Consider the following 21,891-nt stretch of genomic DNA (forward strand, 5'->3'; position numbering starts at 1 on the left):
ACAGCATCAGGTATTCTCCTCTGTGAATGATGTCCTAATGACTGGCACATCAGAAGCAGATTGCAGGGAGTGAACAGGTACAGTGCTAAAAATCATGGAGTAGACAGGATTCAAGGTAAACCTTCAAGAGGGCGGGGGGTTTTGCTATCCTGGAACTGGAAAAAAATCATATACTAAAAATGAAACGTCTACTATATTTTAATTTTATTTCAAAAAATATTTTTGTCCTGATTTGTGTGTGTTTGCGTAGTGTACATAGGGACAGTTGGGGTGAGGTGTCTGCTTAGCAACCAGGGCTACTGCCCCAATAGGTGCTGGTGCATCCTGTATGGAGGCGATGACTTTCTGACATGCAGCTGCAGGCCCCGGGCCAGAGATAATTGTCTTTTAGGTTTTGGAGGGCCCCCACAGGCTGGATGTCATCACCAGGTGGGCCGGATCCAGCCTGCAGGCCATATTTTGCCAGCCTGGGGTATAAACCCAGAGTGGGGGAGACTTGACTTGGTAGCAGTTGCTTGAATTTGTGTTAGTTAAGATACCAGAGGACTGGGTTGTAGCTACCTGCAAAGAGTGGTACGGCGGTACCTTGCAAAGAGCCTTGTAGGGGTTAGGGACCACGTGGGGGCTACGTGGCATGAGGACGGCGTAGCCTGTGTCAGGGACCCAGAAGCATCCCTGATGTAGGCCCAGGAGTGGCACGCAAGCAGCCTTGCCGAGCCCAGGGGGCCAAGAAACAAGGGAGCAGCCTTGCCTGGGTCCAGCACCCTGGGGTGTGGAGGAGCCCAAAAAGTACACGAGACTGTGGCCAGCAGGCGAGGAGTGTAAGGGGGGGAGACCAGGGCGAGGGGGTGAAAGAACCAAGGTCCAGGGCAGTGGGTTAAGACTGAGTGACTTAGGCATTGTATGTGCTGCAGCAACTGCCTCAAAAATTATCCTAGGTTTTGAGAAATCAGGGCTGGCAGACAGAGGCAATCTCTTTTCCTAGCCCAACAAAATTTTAGCCAAGAAATAAATAAATAAATCTTTAACTGCAAGCTTTCGGGCGCAAACAAATCCACGGTTCTGGACACGTTTACTGTTATCGACTGCACCCAGCAGCCTGACCGCCCACCAGGCAGGGCCTGCCTCTGCCCCGCCCCGAATGCAGCTCCCTCCCTGCAGCGCGGGCAAGTCTGCCCCTGCGCCTGCGCCTGCCACCCTTCCATCCCAGCATGCCGTGGGTGGGTGGGTGTCATGGCGGCGCCCTGAGGCCGGTGGCTGCACGTGTGTTGTGAGGGTGGCAGCGGCGCTGCTTCAGCCCCGAGGCAGGATGGAGCTGGCGCTGGAGCGGGCGCTGCTGCGGGGGTTCCCGAGCCCGGTGGAGGCTCGGGGCTGGCAGCAGGGGGAAGCCGCGGCAGGAGGTGAGAGGGGCCCGGGGCTCGGGGCAGCTGCTCGCCGGCGCCTGTCGGTGCCTGTGGGGGGCCGGCGCTCCCTGAGCCCGCTTCAAGCCGCCTAGCTTTGTGGGGGGTGGAGCCCGTGCTACTGGTGCTGCAGGTGTTGGGGCTTGCGGGCTGCCGGGACTGAAGCGGTAGGTTGGCCCCCGGCAGCCCGGAGATTCCTGGGCACACCCGTGCTGATGCCTCTGGTTGAAGCTAGCTGAGGGCGGTGGCTTTGATTTTGGGCTTCGACTTGAGCCGGAAATCAGGCAGGAAGGGAGTGCTCTGTCTGCGGGAGGAACGGGGACAAAAGGCTGATCTCTGGAGAGGTGCTTTGCTCTGCTGCTGTACCCTGAAATCAGGCATTGGTCAGAGCAAGGTGGCCCCTTCCACACCGAGGGAGGACTTGTGGCAGCATCTGGTGAAGTAAACTCTTGCGGAAGGGAGCTGATGCCTCTCTGAACTTGTCAGTGTGCACAGTGCCCTTGTCCTGGTTTCTGCCATATCTTGTGTTTGGGTGTTGCGCTGTGCTGTGTGTGTTTCCTGAGATGGGTTCTTATTGGGAAGACATGGGTTCTTATTCTGAAGTTTTGAGAGAGCCGCTAGTGTCTCATTTTTATTTTAGCTGAAGCTTAGAGGGATTTTAGATCTAATCTCTTCTTCTTCTGCTAGTGTACCTTGAGCACATAAGCTCCCAAGGACTGTGGTCATGTTCCCACTTGCTGAAATGTTTAGGATTCATAGACTGTAAAAAGACCTTTCGAGGTGGTGCCAGCAGAGGCAGGCAATTAGTTGGGCTGGAAGGCCACTTAATGACTTCTGGTGAGCTATTGTGCAGAGAGGGCAGTTGATCATATCTGGCCCTGGGGCTGTCTTCCCTGCACCCAATGCAAGGGTCGTTGGACGGAGTGGCTAGGTGGATGGAGTCTCCAGAGAGACCAGCGTGGGACCACTGCTGGCAGGGCCCGCTTGGCCCAGCAGATGGGATGCGGCTGTGGGTGGCCTGGGAGCAGCAGCCAGGGCTGGAGTGGTGGGGAGAGTGCAGGTCTGGGGCCTGAGGCAGAGCTGTGATCTGCTCCCCGCACGTCCCTGTGACAGGCGGCAGTTCTGTGGGCAGGAACATGTGGGGAGTGGATCATGGCTCTGCTCTGGGGAGTGCTTCAGCTGTGTGCAGCCACTGTCCCACAATCTCAGCCCGGCCCACTCCTGGATGCCACACCCTGCTTGCCCACTCTTCTGTCCCATCCACCTGGACGAATGCCCCCTGCCGTGGGGGTTTTGGGCCCATCTCCATGGATTCTGCCTTGCACCTTCTGGCCCCACTGGTGGTGGATGTGGGGCTGATGAGCAGGGGTGCCTGGGCAGCAGGGCTGGGTCATGCAGCTGTGGTGACTGTGGAAACACCAGCTGGAAGGAGCCACTGCCACCATGAGGGTAGCTGGGAAGCTGAGTCTGGCCACTGCACTGCTCCCAACCCACTCCTGCAGATGGTGAATTCACCCTTGTTCAGATGGCCTTACCTGTTTCTTTTAGGTTCCTGTCTGTATTTACCAGTGTAGTATCCGAGCACCATCTAGTAGTGCTTTTAAGCAATGTAATTAACATCTCTCGCATGATTTGTTCTTTCACTTCTGGGTAGTAAGAGCATTAATTATGTAGTGCCATGGTTTGATAGAGCATGTGTTGCTATCTTTCTGTCAGGTACCCCTGTCACTTGTGGCAAAAGGTGGTGAGCTTTCTCGTAGTCCTTAGCTTTTGTGGAAAGTGTTCCCTTGCACCAGGTGAGCTTCATCCTTTTTGTAGAGAGTGCTGTTCTGTCTTTGGGGGTGGGTGGGAGTGGAGTTTCAACTGCTTAGCTATGCCTGCTGTGTCCAGCCTGCTGAAGACCTTACATTTGACTTAGCATTGTTTAGAATGAAATAGAGGTTTGATGTTCTTGCGGTTGTCTGTGTTGTTGAAGAGAGTGCATTAGCATTCTGTATTAGTTACATTGTTGTAAGGGGCAATGGCTTCATGCCCAGTTATTACTTCCCATCTGGACTACAGTTACAAGGTAAATTGGGCACTTCTGAAAATCCTGTTCTGAATGCAAACTTCCTGTTCATGTCATAAAGTTTAGAGGTGCACCGATATATCGGTCACATATTGGATCAGCACTGATAAAAGGAACTTAATATTATTGGCAATCGGCTTTTTTTGGCCAGTGTGGCTGATCTCACTGATAAATGCTGTGTGCATGCCCACAGCCACAGCATGCACACAGCCAGAAATGCAGCCCAGCAGCTTGGAGAGCAGCCTTCTACTGATAAGTTGGGGCAGGGCAGGGCAAGGAAGGGGAGTGGTGGGGGCAGATCAAGGCCCCCATGGTGAGGGAGCAAGTAGGGCAGGGGCAGGGGCAGGTACAGCCCAGGCAATGCGGTGAATGCAACCCCAGGAGTGGGGCAGAGCTGAGGTCAGGCTGTCATGTGCCAGACACATTCTCAACCAACCAGAGATGTCAGAAAGTTCTACGAGGGGATACTGCTGTGTAAGGCCTTTGTCTCAGCTCTGCTACCTGAGCTAGCTTGGATATGTCTACATACTTTGTAGTTACACCTTTGATGAAGGGTAAGTATCTTTTTGAGTTTGCTCAGGAGCAGAAAGTTTAGTTCTGGTCTGTTGTCAGCCAGAACAGATGTATCCAGTGTGACCTGCTTCAGTATTGGTTGCAATATTGCATGTTGTAGGAGGAAGGGAAGACACTTCTTGAATGAGGCACTGGCTAATTTGGCATGAGTGGCATCAGTTACTCTTGATGCTTAATAAGTTAGAAGGGCAGATGTATAGGTCCTGGACAAGATTCTTAGTATTTCTTGATACGTGAATATGCTTTGCTTCCTTTGTGCCTGCATTTCTGAAGATGAGTCAGGCTGTTTGAGAAACCTTTCTACATGTGCAGTCTGTTATAACTTTATTGGGGATGTATCGATTAAAGATTTTGTTGGCTGATTACTGATGGCCAATTATTGACCAGCCGTATCAGCCATTACTGATCCGAAAGTCAATTTACAGGAATGCAGCCCAGCAGTTTGGAGAGCAGCCTCCTGCCAGTAAGTCTGTGGAGGGGAAGGAGCAAGGAGAAGGGAAGAGGTGTCGGGGGGGCAGATTGAGGCCTCCATAGTGAGAGAGGGAGTGGGGCAGGGGCAGGCACTGCCCAGCCAGGGCAATGAATGCAACCCCGGGAGTGGGACGGAGCTGTGGGTGGATCGTCAGGTGGGGTGGGGGAGTGGCTTCCTGCCACTGCACACACCCTGGTGGGAGGCATTGGGGGCATGTGCCCCCCTGGATTTATGTGTGGGGCAAGGGTGGGCTGCCTGCTGTGGGCTCAGGGCCAGGAGCTGTGTCAGCCTATTCCCGGCAGGGGGTTTTTGCCGGGGCTGTGCCGAAAGAGACTGGCACAGCCCCTGGCCTTGAGCTTGCAGCGGGCAGCCTGCCCTCGCTATGTACACAAACCTGGGCCTCCCCCAGGGGTGTGCACGGTGGCAGGGAGATGCCCCCCTCCCCACCCCCAGCGCTCCCCAGATGAGCTACCTGCAGCTCTGTCCCACTCCTGGGGTTGCATTCACCGCATTGCCTGGGCTGTACCTGCCCCTGCCCTACTTGCTCCCTCACTGTGGGGGCCTTGATCTGCCCCCACCACTCCCCTTCCCTGCCCTGCCCTGCCCCAACGTACCAGTAGAAGGCTGCTCTCCAAGCTGCTGGGCTGCATTTCTGGCTGTGTGCATGCTGTGGCTGTGGGCATGCACACAGCATTTATCAGTGAGATCAGCCACACTGGCCAAAAAAAGCCGATTGCCAATAATATTAAGTTCCTTTTATCAGTGCTGATCCAATATGTGACCGATATATCGGTGCACCTCTAAACTTTATGACATGAACAGGAAGTTTGCATTCAGAACAGGATTTTCAGAAGTGCCCTATTTACCTTGTCTCTTGGAAGGGAACATGTTTCTTGTGGATGTTTTTAGCAGCTTCCTGGAAGGTCTCTGAGATTTGTGCTGCGCTGACTGGAGACTCATTCTTTGAACTTCTGTAGTTGTTGAATTCCATCTTTTCCCTTGTCAAAAAGGCATCTTGTGTTTTCTGAATAGATCTTTTAGCCTGTGAAGTGGTGTTGTAATACAGTGCAACACAAAACGGTATCTTGGTGTTTTATCAATGCATTTAAGATACTTTTGGTTCAAAATTAAATTTTTGGTTATGTGACTTAAAACTTGCTACATAATTTTAACGTGTACTTAAAAAACACATAAGACTTCCAGGTCTGTCCTGCTAAACTTTGTTTTCCTTAATGATGTTATAAAAATACAACCGTCTTATGTGTTAACTATATAATTTAACTCCATATAGCAGTTATATTTTCAGTGTGAAAAGTTGGCATCAGTTCTGTAATATTAGTCTTGAACTACACAATGAGAGACTGTTGGTGCTATTTTAAAAAAAAAATTGACTTAAAAGTAAAAACATCCTTCTGGCCAGCTGATGAACTGTTTTTTCCAAAACATGGAAAACATTTTCACTCATAGATGACGTGTATCTTCTGGGGCTGGGTGGGGGCACAGTGACTACCCGCAGGTGGTGACACAGGCATCGGCGGCGAGGGTGGGTTGGGCAAGGACTGTCTGCAGGTGGCTGCAGCGGTGTTGGGTGGAGAGCGGGCCCCGTGGCCGGGCACTGAGCTTGGAAGTCCCAGCGGCACTTCTTGGGGTGGGCACCAGTGCTCCCCCTGCCCATCGCCTAAGCTGAGCGCTCGCTCTCAGGAGGTGCATGTGCGCCTCCATGCCCTCCCTTTGCTTAGCCTATGTTTTCACTTGAATAGCACTTGTGACAACTTAAAGTTACGTGAGAGAAAGATGTAAAACTATATCACTGTTCGTTTGTTTGTCTTTTATATTTCAGAAAGTGGATGCTTATTGCAGTCCTTTTTGGAAGGGAATTATGAGGCCATTCTATTAAGTGAAGTGATCCAGGATGTTCTCAGTGCACCCACAGTGAGAGAGGAGAAGATTGACAGCTGCTTGGAGAAGGCAATTTTAGCATACCTGGACTCTTCCAGTGAAGATATTGATAATGTGGAAAGGTGGAAATGGTTGACTTTATTATGTATAAGACTAATAGAAGCTACTTAGAGCTAATAGACATCATTTAATCTTTTTTAGTATTTGATGTGGAAGATGAACAATTTTTGTTCCAAGAGGAGAAATAGCTAAACCAGGGGTTGTTAATTGGGATACACGTAACCCTGGGGGTTCTTTGAAAGGTCCCAGGGGTATGTAGGGGTGGGTGGGGATGGAGCGCTGCCACCCCATGCTGCTGCCTCCCAGGAACAGAGCCAGGGTGTGGTGAGACCAGGGCTGCACAGATGCTGTGCTTCTGCTGCTCACCACGCCCTTGCTCTGCGTCTGGCTGCTTGCCTCCTGTCCCTCCCCTGCTTAGCGTCCAGCTGCTTGCCATATCCTCCCCTCCCTACTCGGTACACTTACTAAAAAGGGGGCTGCTAGGGTGCAACCTTGTTAAAAAGGTTGAAAACCCCTGCTCTAAGTGGATTTCCTAAGATGTATCAGTTGACTTGTTCCTTTTATAGAAAGGTGTGTGCCTCTGAATCTTAGAGGTGATAGTTGCTGGTGAAGCTGCTGGCATAAAGAGGCTAATCAGCTGCAGATTTATCTTCTCCTTTTTCCACAATTTATTATTTCTTGTAGCTTTGTGAACACTGTATTGTACTAATAACTGAAGTGCCATAAAGCATTATATAACAAAGCATGATCTACATTTTAGTCCACCTTTTAATGAGAACATTTTATCTTTTGAAAGTTTAAAGTGACTGAGATACCATATTTATTTGCATACCATGTGTACCCCACCTTCCAAAAAAAAATCAGTGATAAAAAATCAGGGTGAATCTTTAATAAGAAAACTGATTTCCTATAACTGTGATTGAACAGTTTGCTTTTTGACACATCAGGAGGTGACCTCATATCATTACTTTATGTAGGACAGCTGTACTAACTGGTAGTATATCTACACTTGATACTCTATGTTTGCTGAGTCAGTCTTGTAGCATATATGAACATGTGACCACAAATGGAACAAAATGGTTTTATATATATTTTATAGCTTGTTATAAATTACTCATTTTCAATTAAACACATACATTTTTTTCCTTTGCTCTGCTTTCTCAGAACAAGGTGTGCATCTTATTTAGGGGTCTGTGGTATGTAAATAAGTATGGTATTCACAGGGGAATTATTGGCTATGAGTAGTTATTTCCTTCATATGTCTTCATACAAAGCACGCTTACTGCACTTCCACTTTGATGCATTTGGTCTCTTTTCTATCACTAGATGTGAATGTCTGGCTTTAGCATTTATAGTTTATCAAGTAAATTGTGTTGACTAAGGATATTGGCATGCTTGGTGTGGATAGTTTTCTAGCGCCCACTACAAGTGGAAAGGATGAAATAATAATTATGTTGGAGGAAGGACAGGAGAAGGACCAAAGCAGAAACTGCAGTAAAGCAATTAAGTCTCACAAAGAAGTGCAGATACTTAAGATTATCTGCCTACATTAAGAGAAGTTTAAGAACAGAAGGTGGTATGGTTAGCATATCAGCTACATACAGTAACAAAAATTAGCAAGTGATGCTTAAAGAAGATTTGTCTGAGAATGCTATGTACTCTGTCAAAAAGACACGTCCACCAGCATAGTAAAAGGATTTCTTGGAAAGAGATCCTGAGTTATAAGAACACAAATACACTGTGGTGTGCTGTTTAGGTCACCAGTAGAATAATCGGAGATGGGAAAATCTATGGAAGTTGTTTTAATGGATGGCTTTATCTAGGGGTGTACTGATTTAAAGATTTTCTTAGCTGATACCAATAACTGATGATTAACCAACCGTATCGGCCAATGCTGATCCAATAACTGATATTTAGTCACAGTGCAAGGTATTTTAAACTACTGACAGTAGTTTTTATTTAGAGTGCCGCAAAGCAACTCAGAACATCGTATCGGGCATCCCACAGACCGGGAGCTGCCTCCTGCCTGCTCCAGCCCTCAATGAGAGAGGCTGTGACTACCCCATTCCTATTCATGTCGCCCACTCATCCACAGCTCCTACCCACATCCCTGACCCCTGTGCAGCCTGTGCTGCCGTTCCGCGTGGGTGGGGTCAACCTTCGTGCGGACAGCAGTGCTGGGTGTGTTTAGATCCCCAAGTATGCTGTTGCCTCAGTGCCAGTGGGCCCTGTACAACCGAGCTCCCATGGCCTCTTGGGAGAGGCCACTTCTGCAAAGGTGCCTGGTGCCTGGCAGAGCAAAATGTCCCTTCTGCGGTGCTTTACCCTGCCTGTGCAGAGCCCAACATCTCAATGGTAGCCTGGAGCTCAGGCCCCGCTGTGCATGTGGCATTGCTATAGCAGCAGCAGAAGCTGGTAATGGTCACTTTGTTGCTGAGTGTTGTACCCTGTGACCACTCCCTGGTGCCCCCTCCTGCTGCTTGCTGAGACCTGTAGTCTGCCTCAGGTTTGGGTTAGTGGCAGGGCATGGACACTAGGGTGCTCTAGGCACATGCCCATAATTATTAGCGAGAATAACCAAAAAAAACCTGGCAGCTGATAATCGGGACTCATAGTAGAGATGATATCTTTTATTAGACCAACAAGATTTTTGCAAAAAAAAAATTCTTTAATTGCAGGTGTTAGGGCACAAGCACCCTAGATTTTGTGCCTGAAAGCTTGCAATTAAAGAATTTTTTTTGCAAAAATCTTGTTGGTCTAATAAAAGATATCATCTCTACTATGAGTCCTGATTGCCTTTTCCTCTAGACCAATAAGGCTACAACCTGGATACCTGGTAGCTGATAATGTCATTTCTCCTTTTATCAGTGCTGATCTGATGAGCACCGATATATCGATTGGCTTCCTAGCTCTAACTGCTGCTTTGCTTTTGTAATCAAATACTAGCTAAGAATGATAGAGGAGTCTAGTCTGGAGATAGTACTTAGTATTTTGAACAAAGAGGAAAATCTGCTCCATCAAGGTTCAAAATTTATCAGAACTACTATCCTGGGGCCTAACGTTAATCTCTATGCTGAAATGCATCTTTTCTTTACTCACATGTGCTATCCATTAAACAGTTAAGGTTTTTGAATTTTGATTCAGTTTTTTTAACTATTTGGGATAAAAGTTTCAGCATAATGAAAATGAATATGTATTCCCTACATTAGCGCTGTCCAGCTGCTAAGCCCCAGAGGGCCACACACCCTGGAGGCCTCACAATGTGGCCTCACTGCTTGTGCCACAGGTCCCTGGGCAGCTTGGACACTCCCTTGTGTTGCACTGTGTGCCCACACATACAGCCCCTCCTCCCCACTGCTGCCTTGGACGTGTAGTGGGGGGCCACTACAATGTGCTAGTGTGTATTTGCAACTCCCCTCACCACTCCCTCCCTGCCCTCTTCCCGGCCATAATGTGGGCTTGCTAATACCCGGCCCTCCCCACTGCCACTGTGACACAGTGCATCTATTGAGGGTGTAGCCATAGACTCATCCTCTGCTTCCTTCACTGCTCCCTGCACTGCCCTGTCCCCTGGGCTGGAGATGGGCAATGGCAGCCAGAGCAAGGCGGGAGAGCTCAGGGACGCTGGCTGCTGTTGTAGCCAGAATGATGGGGGCAGCAGTGACTAGGCAGGACCCTTAGGGCCTCAGTTTAATTCTTTGAAAGCTTCCATTTGCGCAGCCTTCTTCTTCATGTTGATTTTAAATTAAATCCTGAAATTCTAATGATCTCTCAGTCATTATATGTTGGTTTCTGTCTCCTCAGGGTAGCTTTGCTGCTGTTGCTGTCCTAGAGCAGCAAAGGTCATGTTTCAACTGTTTTTCCATTTGCACCTGGGTTGTTTTGTGGTACTCCTTACAGCCTTCTCCCCACCTCAAGCTTTTGCTTTTTAGCCTTACCCACTACTTGTCCTGTGAGGAACAGCCTTGGGCATGCCTTCTCCTTTTCTTCAAAAAAAAAAAAAAATTCTTTCTCTTTGTCATCTTGTTTTCTTTGGAAAAAAACATTAGTAGCTGAAGCTACTGTGTCTCCTCCTTTCCTCAAAAATTCCTGGCATGAAGAGTACGCTTCCGTCTGGTTGAAAGAATAGCAACACTTGTACTTCTTAGCTTCTTTTCTCTCCTGTCTTTAGAGAAACCAGTTCCCTGGCCCTTCTTGGCCTGATTGCCTGAGCCACATTTCACTTGGTTGGTCAAGTGGTTTTTTTCAGGTCCTGAATTTGATGAAGTTATATACCTAAATCTGGTAAAATGATTCATCAGGAGATCTAGAAAATGTCACATTTGGCTCTGTGCTAGCTTTGGTAAGCTCTGACCAGCAGCAGAGGTACTAGAGCTGTTTGCAGGATTAAGAAGGCAGAAGTACAACAGTTTTAACAACATAATTACAGCGGTTTGCCTTTGGAAGGTTACCTTTGTAAGCATATAAGGTTCAGGAGCATTTCCAACCTGGAAGCTTTGATAAGGGACAGCATTAATTTAAAATAGTTTTCTAATTGTGATCATGTGGCTTTTGCAAGCCCTCCTAATTAGGAAATAGACTTTCATGGGTTCTGAGTTAGTGGTGGTTCTTAAGAAGAAAGTTGAGATGTCATTATGAATATCTCAGTGAAGGGATCAGCTTGTGTAGCCTGAAAAAGCAATATGCCATGACACTTCGCTAAGTGAGCATAGCAAGGTAAATGGCAGAATAAATGTTAATGTTTAGCACTAGGTATGGGAATGTGGGGGGAAAGGCCGTTGGATTTGAACTTGGGAAATTTGTGTTCTATTTTCTCTCTCCTGCAAACTGTCATATGACTTTGAACAAGTTGCTGCACCTCAGTTCTCCTTATCCAGAACTAGTTGATTCTGTAAGCTGTTAAATCGGAAAACATCACTGAGGTTTACAGGCTGGTTTTTTTGCTTTTACAGTTCACTGTAGTTCACATTTTGGATGGCCATGGTTATTAACTTTTCTACTAAAGAGTCCTTGTCTGTGGTCAGAATAGTTGCAGTATTTTAAAATCGGATGCTCTTTGAATAATACTGGTTGTGTATTTCTGAAATACTAATCTGCCAAAAGTCAAATCTACCTTTGTGTGGTTTAGGTAGGGAATTTACAAGAACTTTCAACGTGGGTACCTTTTTTCTCCAAAGGACAGCTGTATAATGTGACATGTGATAAGTCTAATAGTTTTGTCCTTTTTTTTGAAGTCAGACACAGTATTTCTGTAACTTAATGTATAAAAAGGTGGGTCTTTTTTGGCAGAAGCAGAAAACATTTTTTGGTACTCATTTAAAAAATAAAGTCTTTCATACAAAAATACTTTTACAGGGTGGATCAAGGAGCCTAAGCTTTTGAAATTGTGAGCATTTGGATCTGAGAATCACTACATTCAAGTATATATTGGGTAGAAAGAGAGATGTTTATTCCTCCTTTGACTGTGCTATACATGTATTTAATGTAAATAGAGTTTTCTTATACATTAATTCTAATATTTTTCAAGGTAAATTAGTCCAGAGTGACATGGTGATAAACTCTCTCTGGTAATATCAAGCAAGTGAATATTCTGGTTTTCTCCAACAGTGTAGTTCAGTGACAGTGTTTCTGACCTTGTTAAAAACAATTGCCTATGAATTAAATTTGTTCAGTTAGGCCAGCCAACCATCATTATAATGCAGGGGTGTCCAACCTTTTTGAAGGTGGCCCCAGATCATGAACTTTTTGTTACCCAGTGGGCCGGCAAGACATAATCAAATGTCCTGGGCCAGAGAGACTCTGCCTGTGTAGCCCTACTGCACCTGCCTGTTACTGTAAGGTTCATGGTAGCTGCTGGTGGGCAGGGGCAGGAGGGACCCATATTCCATCCAGCCAGCTACTGCCCCGGAGAGTGAAGGGAAGAAATAAATAGCTCCACATCTCCATTCCCCAAGCAGTGCAGCCCCATGAGCCAGTGCTGCCTGAGGGGGGCTGGAGTGAGGTGGCCTGCCTGCACCGCGCCTCACCCACTCGCCCGCGTGGCCCCGCTCACCATGGTGCCTGGCGCACGCAGCCCCGGTGGCCTCAGCGCTGCGAGCCTGGAGCGCGGGGTCTGGCAGACACCAGCTCCCGCCGCCTCGCCCCGCAGAGGTCACGCCAGGACCCCTTCTGCTGAGGCCCCCCATGCTGGCTTCTCACCTGCTGCTGGGGACGGGAGGAGCCCGGCCGGGTCTGCACCTGCCAGCAGGACGGCGGCGGAGCCGTGTGCCGCTCGGGACTGACTGGTGCAGGTAGGGGGAAATGCAGCTGAGCCCCTGCCGCTCTGGCTAGGCTCATCCCATCCCGTCCCCGAGTCTTCCCATCCCCAGCAGCATGTGGGAAGCCGACTTTAGCTGAATGCCACTTTTTCTGGCTGTCGCTGACCTGGCTGGGTCCGTCCCATCCAGAGCAGCATGTGGCTGAAGCCGGCTTCCCACAAGCTGCTGGGGACGGGAGGAGCCCGGCCGGGTCTGCACCCGCCAGCAGAGGCGGCGGCGGAGCCGTGTGCCGCTCGGGGCGGGACAAGCCCAGCCAGAGCGGCAGGGGCTGTACTGCCTTTCCCCCCTGCCTGTGCCTGTCCGTCCCGAGCAGCACACGGCTCCGCCGCCGCCTCTGCTGGCTGGTGTCAACCTGGCCGGCTCATCCTGTCCCCAGCAGCATGTGGGAAGCCGGCTTCAGCCACATGCTACTCTGGATCGTACAGACCCATCTCACAATTTTAAGGTGAGATGCTGTAATACATCTGGAGGAATATAAGGAAAGAACAAGATAGCACTGCCTATTTTTATCAATGCCTTGGTAACAATACACTTGTTGCTGTTTCAGGTTAATGGGGTAATTTTGCAGATGCTCATAGGATGCTGCTTCCAAGTGAAGAGGAGAAAATGAGAAAAAAAACTATGAAGGTGCCCATGTGAAAAATTAACATATAGCTGAAGGCTGGCTTTTATTTGACCAACTGGAGTCAACATTTTGATACTGATTGAGAACTTGATTGCTGAGGGGGGAATTACCAGGAAAATTAAAGTGAATAGAGTATAGTTGATGTTATAAAGACGGGGATGTGGCAGAGATAAAGGGATCCAGGTACTCCTTTTGGCTTTGAGTTTTGAGATGCTCACAGTTTTGGAGGGATCGAGTCTCTTCCCTTCTGAGACCTGGCACAGTCTGTCTCAACTGTTAAGCCTGGGCCTCTCTCCTCAGCGCTTAAGCACATTCTTTTCCAGACCTCTCTGTTTTTGGGTACTCTGGCTTACTATTTTCCTTTTCACAAACACACGATTGTCAAAATGAACATGCTGCAAAAGAAATTCCGAGCCATACTCCAGTGGCACTTACTGGCAGCCCCCAAGCAACACAGTCCATACAAAACAAAAAGCACCTGTGCATAAATCCTTGTCTGAGTTTCCTTAACATTTGGAAGTGTTTTTGCAGGGTATGAGGTGGAATTTGATGAGTATAATTTTAAGACATCAGTGCCTCTCTGGCTACACTTGTGTAATTCAGGTCTTCTCTTCTAAGCCCTGAGGTCTTTCTGCGAGACGGGAATTCCCATACTAGATCAGACTGTGGATCGGTCTGATATTCCTGTCTCTCACGGTGGACAACCCCAGATAGATTGGAGGAGAGTATAATAATCCTACAGTAGAAAAATAGGTTTATATGCCCACTACATAGGCATCTCGTGTCAGGTACTCTCTTAACCCCTGAAACATGAAACAACATTGTTTTCAAAATATTTGCTGTTACTGTATTAAAATAATTTTGGATAGCCACATATTAAATACTTGCATCTTTTATTTTCCCAGACCTGCTCTGCATTACTTGGTGATATTTGTGTTTCAAAAGGAAATTTTAAGATTGAGAGGGAGATATTTAATTAGTTTGAGACTAAGTCAGATGACTTTTTAATTTTTTTTTCTTTCAGACAGAGATTAGTGTTTCTGCTTGGCGTGGGCAGTTTGCAGCTCTTTGTTCAGAGTAATTGGACTGGACCTCCTGTTCAGTTACAGCCTCAGGATTTTTTGCCATCTTCGTTGTTACAGCAGTTCTGCGAGGTATGCTTTCATTTTAAAAAACTGTTTCTGAACAATTATTGTTATTCCTGTTTACAAATAGCACAATTCTCTTGACATGGTATACACCAGTGTACACAAACAAATGCTGGCAGTGGGAATGATAAGAGAGTTTTCTTGTCTCTTTGCACATAAATCTCTTCTAAGCACAGACTTGATAGACTATTTTGGGGGGCAAACAATGAACAGAAGTGTTGAAGTCAGAGCAGCTGTAGAGATCTGTGTCTTGTTAAACATCTGAGAAAGAAAAGTGAGCAGCATTCCACAAACATATTTCTGAAATGTTTCTGTTTTCCCTGTTAAAACATTGTTCACTACCATGTGGGACACCAGGTAGCTCTGCCAATTCATTCTTCACATAGGCAGATTTGTAGTGGGCTGCAGAGACTGGTATACATGAGACTTAGGCAGTGGATTCAGAAGTACAAGCACAAACTTTTCCTCTTACCCACGTATAGGACTTTTAGGTGACTTCAGAGCTGCCATCTCGTGTTTTCCCAAGGAAGAGCAAGAGTTCTCTAACCATAGGGATTGTTTTCCACCGAAATTCATAATATTCTGTTCCGACATCATAAGTAGATGAGTAATACAGAACTGGATGTTGTTGATTTTTATAAAGTATTCACAGTAAAAGTGTCTAACCTAATTAAACAGATAAAAGGAACATCTCCAGCAGGGAATCTTTAATTCATTTTGGGCGCATCATAATTTGATTGCAAGGTACTGTTCTCATAGTCATCTTCAGAGAATTCAGATTACAATGAATATGAAGCATTTTTGTGATCTTTTTTTAACTGGATGAAAGAGCAGTTTCTCAAATGTGAAGTGAGATGCATTTTGCTTGCCAGAATTTAAGTTTGAATTTTTTTTTTGCAACAACTTGCATAGCTATTGTGGTTTTTATGTGTACAACTTTTATTTTCTATATGGCAGTTGATGTCATATCAACATTTTTTGCAAGAGTAGTTGTAGCATAGCAGTGTAATAGCAGACTGTTCTTGATATCTCCTGAGTCCTTATCCTAGTGAGTCATTGTACATTTACATAAGTTATTTAACAAATGGGAACAGGGTAGGACTGGCTGCTCTTCTAGTCCTCCTATAGAGTTCTTGCTCTTTGCTATGATTTTTGTCAGTTGTAACTATTAACCAGATTGGGGGGTGTTCCTGTACCTGAGATCCTATACAAGTTCTTCAGCAGTGACTTGGGTCAGCAACCTATGGCCTGTGGTCCAGATCTGGCCCACTAAGCACATTTATCCATTCTTTGAAACCAGGACATCAGTGATGTTTTGGCAGCGGGAGGAATCAGTTGCAGTTCAACAGCTGGAGAAGCAGCAGCAGCTGCCGCCTAGTCACAAGTAGCTGTCCGCCTTCGGACCAAGCTGTGTTAATTGGGCCCACTGTTGCTAAAAGATTGCTGACCCTTGTTCTAGAGTATTGGAATGGAAGCAACATGCAGATACTGGTTTCAGGGGAGAGGCTACAGGGTGTTCATTAGCAATTCCTGCTCCCTGTGGTGTTAATGGGAGGCGGAGCAGAAGGTATTTGCTTTCACTCAGGTGTGCCCTGCTCTCTCCCCCAAAAAACTGACCAGTGTGAGAAGTGAGTGAGTAAAGATTGAGGGGATTGCTAGGCAGTTTCAAGAAGCGGAAGCCAACTGCACATGGCCTCAGATGTTCAAAATACAATATGAAAAATACTTTTGCTCACCAGAGTTTGGGGCCCTAGCCTGTCAAGCAGCTCAGCACACAGTCAATGGAGATTGCAGGAAGGCAATCTGTAGTAAGCCTTTGCCTTTCTAGTCAGCCAGAAGGCTCCTACTGACTGTTGCTCTCTTGTATCAGCTTTTTCATTGTAGGTGTTGTAACTTTTTTTCCTTAAGGCATGAACACCTTTTGTTAACTGAAGTTTTTAATGGAAACTGAAACTTAACTGAAATTCCTCTTAGTGGCCCAGTATTATGCTGTCGTCTTGACCACTACATTACCTTAACATTTATTGTTGCATTTGAAATTATACTTACCAAGTTGCTGAGATGTTAAGGAACTACATGTAGATGGCGTTTTTTCTCTGTAGACAACACCATAAATACACAGAAATGATGTTTGGGGAATGCATGTGGTCCACAGATACTGATGAATACAGGAGATATAAAACAAGGCAAATGGCAAGGTTGAATTGGATTTGATGAGAGAAATACTTGCATTGAAAGTGCACTGGAATAAATTTGAATTAAACTTATCTTGAATGAGTGATCTCTGTTTGTGATGAAGCTTCAGCTGTTACCAGTGGTTTTGATTAGGCTTAATTGAAATGTTGGCATTAAGTGGATTGAGTGATTTATCACATTGTACATGTCATTACTGCAAGGTCTATTTCTGCTTAAGCGTTCTCTGCTAATTCTATGTCCATACATGACTAGGTTTGGATGTAGAATTCTATTATGAATAAGATATTAATTTATAAAAAATATAAATGACTGCAGAATGAGAAGTAAAATTTAGTAAGCATAATGAAGATAGAATATTAAGGAATTAAGTGAGAGGTTTTATTTCTTGTTATATGTCATTTAAAAAATTGCATTTCACACAGTGTTCCATCTTCTCCTGGGATTCTAGTTATACTTCAAGGCTGAGATTTAGCCCTGTCATTATGTAGCCTGTACCTGTGAATTTATACATACATTTAAAATTTGGGTGTAGTATCCATCATGTTAAAATAAGGTTGTTTATCAGTTTGGAATGTATTAAAAGTAATCTGATAAAAATGATTAAAAAAATATGACACCGCACTGACTACAGATGACTGACACTGTTTTTATTGTTCCATTACTGAAAAATGTTATTTAGCCTTCATGGCTAGGGACAGAAGTTGCACATAAACCAGCTTAAGTGATCAGAAACTGGTTTAAACCTGTAACAGAACGGAAGCTCAGTGCACATAAAACAGTTTCAAAATGACAAACTGGTTTAAGATCAACCTGGTTGAATGTGATATCAGACTTAACTGATTTAGGTCAAATTGGTTTATGAACCTTGTGTCCCAGACCCCTTCCTGGTTTAAGTTAAATGAGAGTCCCAGCATGCTTTTCAGCCCTGGGCTGTCTGTTCCAGAGAGCAAGGCTGGCGCTGCCCCTCTTCTCCTTAGCTGAAAGAGTGAGGACTGGCTCACTGGCCTCACTGGCCCCCCAGTGCAGACCCCAGCTGGGGTCTGGGGCGAGGGAGGGGGGTTAAACTCACCTTCCACAGAGTACAGAGCTGCCGTGCCCTGCTAAAATGTAGTGCTGGCTGCAACTGTGGACTACAAATCCAAGAGGCATCTGGAAGCAGGAAGAGGAAGTGATGAGGAACTCTGAGAGTCCTACTGCTCTGATTTTGGACTGCAAATCTCAGAGACCTTGGGAGCAGCAGGAAGAGTAAGTGAACACACAGTCCAGGCTGCATTTCTAGTTCTGCAGTTTATAGTTTTTCAGAGGGAGAACTATTCTTGTTTAAGCTTTTATGAATTTGATGCCACTACTTTCCCTCACTGTCCCTCCTTGCCCAGGCAGAGCACAGGCTGGGGCCTGGCTGTGCCCCCTCTGCTCCAGCAGGGAGGGAGGAAAAGTCTTGGAGAGCTGTCTTCCCTTTGTGGCTGGCAGGGGTGCTCTAGCACCCTCCAGCTTCTGGCTTGAGTCATTGCAGGCATGTGGCTGCATTTCCTGAACCAAAAGTGAATGTGTGTTCTTTTGCTTATCAGTTCAGTCTCTATAGCTTAGACTAACCTGCAAAGACTGAATCAATTCAGCCTTGGGCTTTTTGTCTGTATTTAGATTATGAGTGCATAGGTAGGAGGACTGTAAATAAAATATCAAGGACGTGAAACCTCAGAGAGAGGGAAAATGATAAATGTGTTGAAAATGACAGTTTATCTTGATATTTGTTCCATTTTTCCAGCCTGTGTTATTGCAATAGAAATAAACAAAGAAGGCACAACTTTTTTTCAAACTTATATAGGCCTTGTATAATCTCAGAATTTAAGTCTAGCAAATCAAGGTCACTGAGAGTTCATATAGATAGTACAGTATAAGATGGACTTCACTGATTTAGCAGCCAGCACTAACCAGTATTTCATTACCTTAATTTGTTTTAGAGAGTAGTTTTTTAATTTGATAAAGAAGACTGTCCAATAGTCATTTTAGTCCAACAGTCATATCATCTGTATCAGTCAATCTGTTCAGATACTTGAAAGAAAACGATATTATTCACTGGCTATTGAATGAAAGAATTCACATGAGTATCTTTTCTCTACATTTACAATGGTTATAAAAATAACGTGTTGGCACCATGTAATGGATGATTGCTTGCAGGAAGGTAGTAGCTATGCCTAAGAAATAAATCAGCTCTAGAATAAAGCAGAGCAGATTCCAGTGATGTGTTTGTTTTCTAAAAAATCTGCATTGGACTCTAAAAATCAGTTCTTCAAAGTATAACTGTTTATACATTCAGACAGAAGTTTAGCATCATCACAGCATCATCTCCTGACCTCTATAGAGATGCACCGATGCATTAGTCCCATATTGGATCAGCACCTATATATGGAAAATTGACTATATCGGCAATTGTCTTTTTTTGGCTCATGGGGCCAATAATGCCACCGATAAATGTCCCGTGCAGGTGCCCATGTGTAGCGCAGCATGCAGGCAGCTGGGAGCATAGCCTGGCAATGTGGACAGCAGTAGGGTCTGGCTGGTAAATCTGTTGTGAGAGAAGGGGCGGGGGGCTGGGGAGGATGAGGCCCCTGTGATGAGGGAAGGAGTAGGGCTGGGGCAGAGGCAGGTGGTGCACAGCTGGGGTGGGGTGCAGGACAGCCACAAGTGGCTTGTGTGGGGTGACACCTCCCACTGCTGCACATACTCTGGGAGAGCATGGGGTTGTGTGGCCCTGGATTGGTGTGCAAGGTAAGAGTGGGCTGCCTTGTGGGCTGGGGCTGGCTCCAGTGCCAGGTACTTCCTGGGGGGGGAGGGTTGGGCTGGGGCTGTGCTTGGGATGGGTGGCAGTGGCACTGGGAGGGGGGGTTGGAAAGGGGCTACAGCAAATTTGGGAGGCTACAGCCCCCCTTCCAGTGCCATTGCCGCCTACCCCAAGCACAGCCTGGCCCAGCTCCCACTGGGAAGGGCCGAGCGCTGCCCTGACCCCAACTCACAGTGGCAGTCCACTGTTGCCTTGCATGCAGATCTGGGGGGCCTATGCCCCCCCCATGCCCTCCCAGGGTGTGTACAGTGACAGGAGCCCCCCGCAGCCCCTGCACAAACCACTTGAGTCTCCATCATGTGTTCTGCCCTGGCTGGACAGTGGCTCCCCCAGCCCCATTCCCTCCCTCACCACAGGGGCCTCCATCTGTACCTCCATGTCCCTTCCCTCCTCCCTCACCCCTTTCTCTACAACAGACTCACCAGCCAGATGCTGCTCTACATGCTGCCTAGCTGCATAGCGGCAATTGAATTGGTATTGGCCAATATAGCTCATTAAACATCAGTTACCGGTATCTGCCCAAAAATTCTCTATTGGCACACCCTTACTGATCTCTGTTACTGCTTTGTCCAAGCGTATTGGATTGTTACAATGCTAAATATAACATTTCGGTTCTTTATAAAACATCCTAAATCAAAAATGCTCACATGTCAATATCTGAAGCTCTCTAACCCACCAACATATATTTATTTACTTGTCTTTATGTAGATTATGCTAAAAGCTGCTGGGAAAGGTAGAAATAATACTATATACATTAACAAAAACATGTTCCCAGCTATTTTGATGTTTTATCTCTTTCTCTGAATCAAGTATTCCTCACTTTGCACGTGCAAGCTATAAGAGAAAAATGGGCTCAGGAATGCACCCGTTTTTTTTTCCTCTACCTCTATTGAAATGAATCCCTAACTCATGTTTTTATCTACTGTCCCCATGACTGTTGTAACTATCTTCTGTAGACCCTCCAAGTATTAACTTTCCAGATTGAAAGATTCTGTTATCTGTCTGAAGAATAAAGCAGCATAACAATATCAACTTACTTAAAGTAATTATATTGCTCTTTCATGTACCCACCACTGCATCTCATTTTTTTCGGCAGTATGTTAAAAAATGACCTTTATCTTTTTTAAAACAGTCCTTTATTTTAACTTTTTGTCTTCTTGTGTGGCTTCTGTCATCTCTGTTCCCTTCCACAGTGTCACCTCTAGGACTGTTATAGGTGCCACTCCATTATATTCCTGGGCAGTCCTAAAATTGAGGTGTACTTTTTGTATTTAAACCTCTCATGTTTGTGTTAAAGGAAACCTAACTTAGATGAGAGATTTAAATAAAATTAAAAAGTACACCACAATTTTAGGTGTAAACTTGCTGGGAGTGGGTTAAAACACTTTTATGAGAGGATTGTTATAACTATATATGTATGTTATATTTATATTTTGAAACCAAGAGATGGAAAAACTAGTTTAAAAATTGTAATTGTATTCATTCAGTTAAGAGAATGGATAGTACAGGATCATTTAGGTTGGAACATGAGCTTTTTTCCAAGAATTTAAGTTACATTTTTCTTAGATTTTGAAAAAAAGTGACTAAAACTGCGTATACAAATAAAAACTGCATTGAAATACTGAGATAATCCATTTGAGATGAGATGAGCCGGTCAAAGACCTTAAGAAAGGTGAGATCTGTATAATGATCAGTCTTCTTAAGTTAAAAAATAAAATACTCTACTTTAGATTTTGCCTTTTTATTGAACTTTGTAGTTGTGTGGCCAAAGATGCTACTTTTACTTAAAAGAAAGTTAATAAAAACATGATAAATTAGTATTATGGGAATACTGGACATGTCTACACATGCTACATGGGGCTGGCAGGGAGAACCGGGGTCAGGGCTGGGCTCTGGGGGTGGGGGGAGATACTGATCTGCTGATTGGGGTGCAGGGCTGGGAGGCAGCTGCCCACGGAAGAAGACAGTTTCCTTGACCCCGCCATGCTGTCTGGGCTGACTGGGACCAATTTGTTCCCAGTCAGCTGTCTACACGTGTGCTACTACAAAGTAGCTACTGTGTGGTTAATCTAATACCTGTATCTATAGGTAGTAGCCAACTGCACCGTAGACTAATTTACTGTGCAGTAAATGCTGCACACATGGAGATGGTGACACTTTACTGCTCAGTACATTAGTTTACTCCACAGTAAAGTGTCTTGTGTAGACGTGTCCACTTAGAGCAGGGGTGTCAAATTCATCAGGCACTGTTGGCTCCATGAGTGGCATGGGGCCAGTCCCCAGCATACCTG

At 45.8% G+C, this 21,891-nt stretch overlaps 1 protein-coding gene across 2 annotated transcripts in view; it reads left to right on the top strand.

Annotated features, from left to right (window-relative positions):
• The first annotated feature begins 1,188 nt into the window (after positions 1-1,188).
• TTC27 (tetratricopeptide repeat domain 27) overlaps positions 1,189-21,891 on the top strand; it is a 221,063-nt gene continuing 200,360 nt past the window's right edge. Inside the window, exons 1-3 of one of the 2 annotated variants that reach the window (XM_090045604.1) lie at positions 1,189-1,400; positions 6,354-6,534; positions 14,439-14,568. In XM_090045604.1, coding sequence (XP_089901730.1) covers positions 1,310-1,400; positions 6,354-6,534; positions 14,439-14,568 — 402 coding nt within the window. In that variant the 5' untranslated portion in view covers positions 1,189-1,309. The remainder of the gene's footprint in view (positions 1,401-6,353; positions 6,535-14,438; positions 14,569-21,891) is intronic. The other variant, XM_090045594.1, reaches the window with a different exon arrangement.

The sequence above is a fragment of the Crocodylus siamensis genome, chromosome 1 (genome assembly GCF_052110815.1).
Source record: "Crocodylus siamensis isolate JL-2025a chromosome 1, ASM5211081v1, whole genome shotgun sequence".
NCBI classification, from domain to species: Eukaryota; Metazoa; Chordata; order Crocodylia; family Crocodylidae; genus Crocodylus; species Crocodylus siamensis.